General features: G+C 43.3%; 1 protein-coding gene across 1 annotated transcript in view; it reads right to left on the bottom strand.

The window, feature by feature from the left end:
* The window catches only part of AGPAT5 (1-acylglycerol-3-phosphate O-acyltransferase 5), a 55,954-nt gene extending 49,242 nt beyond the window's left edge, over positions 1-6,712 (bottom strand). Inside the window, exon 1 of the mRNA XM_050340725.1 lies at positions 6,275-6,712. Coding sequence (XP_050196682.1) covers positions 6,275-6,493 — 219 coding nt within the window. The 5' untranslated portion in view covers positions 6,494-6,712. The remainder of the gene's footprint in view (positions 1-6,274) is intronic.
* Between the last annotated feature and the right edge of the window lie 1,307 nt (positions 6,713-8,019).

Raw genomic sequence — 8,019 nt, forward strand, 5'->3', positions numbered from 1 at the left:
TTTCATATATTCATGTAGTTAACCTAAAAATGTAAACACACATCTTTTAAATTGCAGACTGCAATAGATAAGACTGATATAAAACTCAGATTCAGTTGTGACTTCTCAATTAGAAAACATATGCTACTCAAATCTTCACTCAAAGCTCCTAATTTATGAACACAAACAACAATCTTGGTTCAGGTAGCTGATACTGGATTTCTAAAAACTGCTAACAGACCTCAGTTTTAATTTATTTATTTTATTTTTCATATATCAGGCAGGAAGAGGAGGATGATCAAGATCAGCTCTAAATGTAATCTCCCCATATTAAATTCTTTCCAGATTGCCCCAAAGCCAAATCTGCATCACACCAGAACCGTAGCTGGTATCTCACTGAACCAGAGTCATGAAGGACATAATTTTCACCCTCAGAACTACAGCCAAAGGCAGACAGAATAAAAATTAAGATATATGCAAGTACCTGGTTTGCAATATCTAAAACAGAAAGAGCACAAAGGTTACATATCTAATGTATCTGTTTTTGCTGCCTTATACCACAGCTGAATGTAAAGTCTAAAATTAGGCATACATCTCAATTTGAAAGTAGCATCCCTCGGGCTTAGCAGGTATCATTTAATTTCTGCTCTAATAACACACAGGACTTTGTTGTATACTATAAAATACATATATGCCTGGAGACAGCTGTGCACTGAAATCTCTAATGAAATGTGACAGGGTAAACCCTTTAAATGGAGCCAGTATCACATCAGAAAAATTTCACTGGGCTTCTTTCAAAAGTTTACCACACAAACATGATACACCTCACTACACTTTTCAAATTTTGCACTTCACCAATCCCCAAATTTCTACCCCTCTCCCAAGACCTTGGCTCCATTATTTCCACCATCACATGTCAATCTCTCCAAATGCCCCACAACAGCTAACATTGTTTCACAAAGCAGCAACGTGAGCAGGTGCTAATTGGGGTCACTGCTGTAAGTTACATGACCTAATAAAGCTCAGGCCCTGGGCGGCTGTTCAGCTCCCACCCGAGCTTGGAGGTTTGCCTTGACCACAGCTCTCTGCCCTCCTGTTCAGCTCCCACACCACCCCAGTGCCCTCCAGCTCCTGAGCTGCCACAGAGGGAAGAGGGCTCAGGGAACTCAAGCACAGGTTCGTAAACCCAGGCTCATGCCAAAATGCAATCACCAACACTTTCTTTCCAAACACAACTGAAGAAGGGTGAAAAGTGATGTTTACTTTGGACTTTCCAGTTATGGCATTTGCCTAGGAAGTGGGTCCTCATCTCAAGAGGATTCAGACCCTGTCACTCACATCTATTGACAGAAAGCAGTTCAAAGGCAAACCTTCACCCTTCCATGATGAAACCTGGTTATGATGCCTCTGCCATTGTGGAGAGGGAAGAACCAGTTTACGAAGACATAAAAAACCACCTCACCAACAGCAACCAGAAGCACTTCCCTATATTATGCTGCCACTTTGCCACTAGACTTGCAGTGCCTCTTGCCTTCTCATCTCCACCTTAAACCCTCACGAATTACCTGCTGGACGGCTGAACAGCTTCAAAAGGAAAAGCAGGGAGTAAGTAAAGATAATCTTGTCTGGGAAGGTTGCTGTCCTGGGAATAGAGATGGGCACACACACTCACATCTACTGCCATTTGGCCAATAGCTGGAAGACTAACCATCTATCCCAGTCTCAGGCACCAAGCTATCCTTAGAGACTTCCTAGGAAGCCAAGACATAAGAAAAAAAAAACAGGCTCTACTCCACTGGAAAGCATCGTCAAGAGTTTAGCAGCACAACATCTCCACAAAGTTTTAGTTTGCTCGAACCCTAAGGAGTTTTCAACCTCGTTGAGACACAGTTTCAATATCAAACCAGGAAGCACACTGCATTGTCTATCAGGGATCTCTTGTATTTTATAAAATAATTGTTAGAAATACCGCAGCTCTGCTAAAAAAACACTGAGGTAGCATTTGATTCTCACAGCCCTTCCAGAGTCCCATAATGACAATGAAAAACACAATTTCAAAATGTCTTTAATGAAAACACCAATTCCAAAAAATTCTATTCATCAGCAAGTGGGGGTAGGGAACAACAGCTGATACAAGTACTGAACAAAATCCATGTGCATTAATTCAATTATGGATTTCATTCAATTGTCAAAACCTTTCAGAAGAAAATGATCCTTTAGGAAACTGTATGAGTGATGATTTATTATTTCTTCACTGGCATTCCATACAAAATATCAAAAACAATTACAACAAAAAAAGTTAAAGAACATTTAGTCCTCATCTGATCTGAAACGTGCACAAACACAATAGACATTAATTTCATCACCCTGACAGCAACTGGGATAAGATGCTAAGGGTCAGAGAGAGATGAGAGCATTCTGCATAATAAATCACTAGCCCTTTCAGCTCTTCAAACACCCTAATCACAGGCATATTTGCAGCCACTCTAGTTTTCACATTCTAGGGTAAGATTCAACTGTTTATTGCCTGTACAAAATGTAAAAGACCAGACTTCCCTAACACAGTAAAGACAAAAGCAGTAACATCATCACAGTTCATCAGCTACTTGATGATTTAAAAACTTGGGGCCAAATCAACTATTATCACCAGTAAATGCAAGTCCTCCGAAGTGCATAAATAGCACCTGTTTGTACCAGTTACTGTCTTGGCTCATCACTGATAAAATTAACATCCTTTGCTCTCTGAGACTCCCTCTACAGAGCATTTGATTCACTTTACATAGTGTTCCAGCACTATGTATATATTCTTCCTAGAAAACAGCACTGTAGGGTATCTGCAGCTCACAGCAGCACAAGTGGGAAGATACAACTGCACTTGCATCAAAACCAACACAGGGTCAAAGTAGGGCTGTTCTCTCTATGCCACTTTCCAACAGACAGCATTTACACATTTTCATAACTATGAGTTTATAATCTTAAGAGATTATTAAAGAGCACTGTCACAATGCCACATATGAATTAATTTCATATATTTATAGCTCCTTAATAAAATTCACAGAAACCTGCTAAACTGTAATTGCACTGGCAAGTTTACACAGCATTATAGGATTTCACTTTATAGTCGTACTGGCTTTGTCCAATTTACCTCACAGCACTGGGATGCTCTGGTTGCTTTTTGTACTCTAAAAACTGGTTCTTCAATCTTCTACAGCCAACTCTTGCATGATAGTCAGCAAAAAGGAGTATTTTTGGCAAATCATTAACGAATTCTAACATTATTGGAAAACCCAAACTGATGCCAACTTAGCTTGAGTTCTCTCAGGCTTTGTAAAACAAATTGTTTTGGTGGAAAAAAAATGTGTCTGACCCAAAAGGGAAGGTATTTACAGTATGAGCAAGTAAGAAACTTGTACAGTTACATTATGAGGCACTCTCTAGAACATAGGTACTCAGGGCTCATAGCAACTATAGATCTGCAATTATTTTAGAACTCAAGTGAAATACTTAAGAGAAAAGGAGAAATTAAGAGAAATTTCAAAATTTTCTGTCATGCAGATCAGGTTATCACCTTATTTAGCTACATTTCCCAACAGAAAAGATATTGCTATAGAGACAAAAACCCTTCCTAGAATGAACTAGAGTTTTGTTTTAACAAACCTGCCTAAAAATCATCCAAGTCAAGAATAATAAAAAAAAAAAGAAAAATACACTTGTGCATACAGTCGTGAAGGGTAGACAGATTTAGATATTTGATGGACTAACAGCAGATGATAGACAGAAACATCGCCTCCTGACAAATACATAGAAAGTAAATATCATGATACTGTAGTATTTCATTTAGTCAAAAAAATAATCCATGTTTATGATCCAAACCAATGTTAGTCTATTAACAGCCCACTCACATTACTGTCTGATCAGACACCTCAAATATCCACAACTGCCTTAGAGTGTTTTGTGTTGAAAAGCCACAAATACTCTGAGTGAAAAAACAAAGAATGCCGAACAGTACATAAATAAAGACTTCTTAGGTACAATAAGATGCCAACAAAAAGTCACTTAAGCATCTGTAGAAACCTAACGACCTCAGTGAGACTTCACAACAAGTTCCAGTATTCTGATGGAAGAGGTTGTTGGCCTTCCATCCAGTTACAAAAAAAATTATCCTCAAAACACTTCAATCTATTGAATAATCTAATAAACCTGAAAGAGACATGGAATTCCTCCCTCCCATGGCTATTATGGTGTCTTAATGCTGGTAAAGCCCTACAACTGCCTTTATGAAGCCACTATTCTTGTTAGTTTACTGGAATTAAGTTTAATGATGCTACACTTCTGCATCTAATTACATGCCTTATAACAGCTAACCCACAGTAGCTCTCAGGTTACCATCCCAATCTTAAACACTCAGGCACATGGTTAACTTTCCACTGTGAGTTTCAAGTTAAGCACGTACAGGGTTCCAAGAGTAGGTCTGAAAGGACACTGTTTCTCCTCCTCAAACAAAGGGGGGGATCTTCCAGTTAAATGATACATGAATTGTAAGGGTTATACCTCTTACCTCCCTACATACGCACGTACTTTCCAAGTTTTTATTTACCCCTCAGTCTCAGTTACTATTTTACTTATGACATGTCTCTTCTTCCACCATCTCTTAACGTCATCTGTTGCTTACTGTGACAGCATCTCTATTTTAATATTGTCCTAATTGATCATCTGTACTGTCTCCCATCATTTTTGTGTGTATGACATTTATCAATGCAATAAAACAGAGGTCAACAGATTATGAATGCCTTTTGTTTCTTTCGATTACAATTTTCCTTTCTTTACCTCTATGCCATGGGCATTTTTTGGATAAAAGTTCTTACAAAAAAATCAAAGTGTTTGCTACTCTCTGCACACCAATCATAGGAAACTTGAGCAGTTTTTCCATTACAATTGATTTTTGGGTCTCATTCTTAGAATTGGTTGAACTACTATACTGCTACTTTCAGCACCTAATGACCAAAGTGTAATACTACACATCAAGGTATCTGCACTAAAGACACTACAGAAGGCAGATAAAATGGTAAGTACTTAATCTGTGTGCTTCTACTCCCTCATGCCCTTTTTCTTCATTTTTTTTTTTTAAAAAAGCAACCCAGATATTTAAAGCACAACACAAGTTAGCTAAGTTGGAGACAAGGTGTAAGGGTGAAGTCATGTGAGTTACAAGCTGAATCAAAAACTACCACTAAAGGAAGATCTCACTTCAGATTTGTATCTGTTTTATTTACCCTGATGTCAAACTGTGCAACTCCTGATCTTTAGCTGGCTTTTGGGGTTTCCATCAGTCAGTATGAAGGAAGCCCTACAACTGCACTCAAGAGTGGAAATTAGGGAAGATCTAGCCTGATTCTGAAATAAATGCTTCATTAGGAAGTGGACAAATGCCTTAGCTGTAAACATGAAGAAGGCCTTCTTTGTATGAGCTCTGTCACCTGTCAACATGTATTGCTACTCCTTACTCTCAAGCACCTAAAGATGACAGTAACTTCAAACAGACTTCTGCATATTCAAAACATTTTGAAAGTCAGGTTTAGGTGCAAGAAGCACCTGTCATTTTCATAACTATTTTTTACATGCAGAATTAAAAGTCTCGTTGCTTACTTTTCAAATTACGGACAAATATGTAACCTCTCCAACACTGAGCACTTTGTGAGGTATTATTACTTAAATGCAAATATCCCTCTGGTCATACAAGAGAGGCCTCTAATTGCAACTTATTCACCTGAAACTGAGATCCTGCATAATCACAATCCATGGCTGATCCAAAATTTAAGGGCCAAAGACTGACATGAGGTAGTCTGCACAAAAACTGAAAAACTGTAATAATTTCGAGGTTAAGTAATCTATTTATTAAAAAGTTGTACGTGTTTTATGTACAATTACGGTGACAGCTTTCTCATCTGCTGCCAATTTTAATACTACAGATGTGCAACACAGGCCACGGGGCTTCAAGTGTGCAAAGGCGGCTGCCACTCAAGTGCTGACAGAGCACGACTGGTGTCGCATCTCTTCCGTTTTCCCGACCTGCAAAACGAACACAACACCAACACTCCGTGAAAAGCATCACCAGCGGAGCAGCGGTGGCTGCGGAACGAGGCGGATCCCCTGCGGACCAGGCACAGGCCGGGGCCGCACCTGCCTGCGGACCCCGCACGACCCGAGAGAAGCACCGCCGACCCACGGCCGCTCCCCGGGCCGCCGGAGCCCCCTGCCCTGCTCTGCCCTGCCCTGCGCCGCCCGCCCGGCTCACCTGCACGCCCGTGTAGTTCTCGAAGAAGAAGAGCACCATGCTCTGGTAGATGGTGTACAGCCGGTCGTCCACTTCGCGGTAGAAGCGGGCGGGCAGCACGGCGGAGAGCAGGCGCCAGGCGCCCCAGGCCAGCACGTAGGTGGGCGCCGTGCCCATCATGACGGCGGCGGGCAGCACGTAGCGCATGGAGTAGGTGTGCAGCACCAGCGACAGCAGCATCTTCCCGCTGCCCCCGGCCTCACCGGGACACCCACATGGGCGGCGCGCTCACACACGGCCCCGCAGCCGCATCGCCCGCCGCTCCGGGCCGGGCACACCCGCCGGGAGGGCGGGAAGCAGCAGTGGTGGCCGGGAGAGATGGAGACAGAGAGAGCAGCGGGAGCGGCACCGGATCACGGCTCTGCCCGCGCCGCCACCATCTTGCCCGGCGGAGGCGGAGCCGCGCCGCAGGAAGGCGGCCCCGCGGCCGCCGCGCTTCCGGGCGGGGAGTTCGAGCGGCGCCGGCCAGGCCGAGCTGTCCCGGAGTGTGCCCCCGTTCCCGGTGTGCCCCCCTTCCCCGTGTGCCCCCGTTCCCGTCGTCGTCCTCCTTCGCGCAGAAGCGGCTGCGGTGGTGGCCCCTGGCTGCTCGGCTCCGTGCCGAACGAGGCACCCGCGTTTGCTTCCTGCCCACGAGTCCAAAGTGGAGCACTAAGAAAACTAAACTTCTCCCTTTGCCAGCTCCAGGCACAGTGGTGCTCAGGGTTTAGGAGGCATTTCACGTTGCCAGTCTGCCTTTGGACGCATTCTCGCACAAGCAGGCAGCTGCCTGGCTCGCGTCCTCCTCTCTGACCCCCAATAACCTGGTGGCAGAAGCATCCGGATGCACCAAGTGCTTTTCAAGAAAATACAAGAAGGCTTGAAGAAAACAGTTCCACAATCTTCCCAGAAGGAATTTCTTATTATAGCGAGACATTTATTCCTTGTCTTTAAAAAATAAGTTTTATCCTGAAACTTGTAAAGATCTCGTTGTTTTGAAAGAAGTGGATGCTCAATACCTTCTACGAAGAGGCTTTAACTGGGACGAACTTTGTCCTTCACTGCTGTTGACCTCGTGCTAGCTATTTTTTAATGTGTGTTGAAAGTGGCATCCTGAATAATTCTGCAAAATAAGACTGGGGGAATGATACTAGGTTGAAGTCTGTGGCATTGTTCTCTTCAAACACTCATCATAACATCTGTGTCCCTAACAAGACTAAAGGGTCTTTATTTCATTTCCCATCCAGAAAGGGGAGGTAGGAGGGGTCATGGCAGCTTTTCTGTTAGGGCTCCCCATCCTGTGCATACATTTCTGTCCTCACTGAGTAACTGCGTACACTACCCTCAGCTGAGCAGAGGCACCATCCCCATCACAGCCTCTTTGGCAGGGAATTTTTCTGCTTTAAGTCTGGCAAAGCTAGGTTAGACAGGAAAGTGATGAGGAAGCTTCTGTTTTGTGATGTCTGTAACATGGCCACATGGAAGAGAAAGTGATTCACTATAATACAGGGAGAACAAAGTAATCCAGCAAAACACAGAGAAGGTAAAGTGGATTCGAGCAGAGCCAGGTGTGCAGGAGTGAGTGCTCTGGTGTGGGTGGAACAGTGGGATGGATTGGAGAGGAGATCCAGAGCTGCTGCTTCACAAAGGTGACAGCAGAGAGAGACAAGGATTCTGAGCAACTAAGTGTCTTTGTTTAATGAAACTGTAATCAGGAATGGAACAGTGTA

This window comes from Myiozetetes cayanensis, unplaced genomic scaffold, assembly GCF_022539395.1.
Source record: "Myiozetetes cayanensis isolate MyiCay16 unplaced genomic scaffold, myiCay2020 scf97, whole genome shotgun sequence".
NCBI lineage: Eukaryota > Metazoa > Chordata > Aves > Passeriformes > Tyrannidae > Myiozetetes > Myiozetetes cayanensis.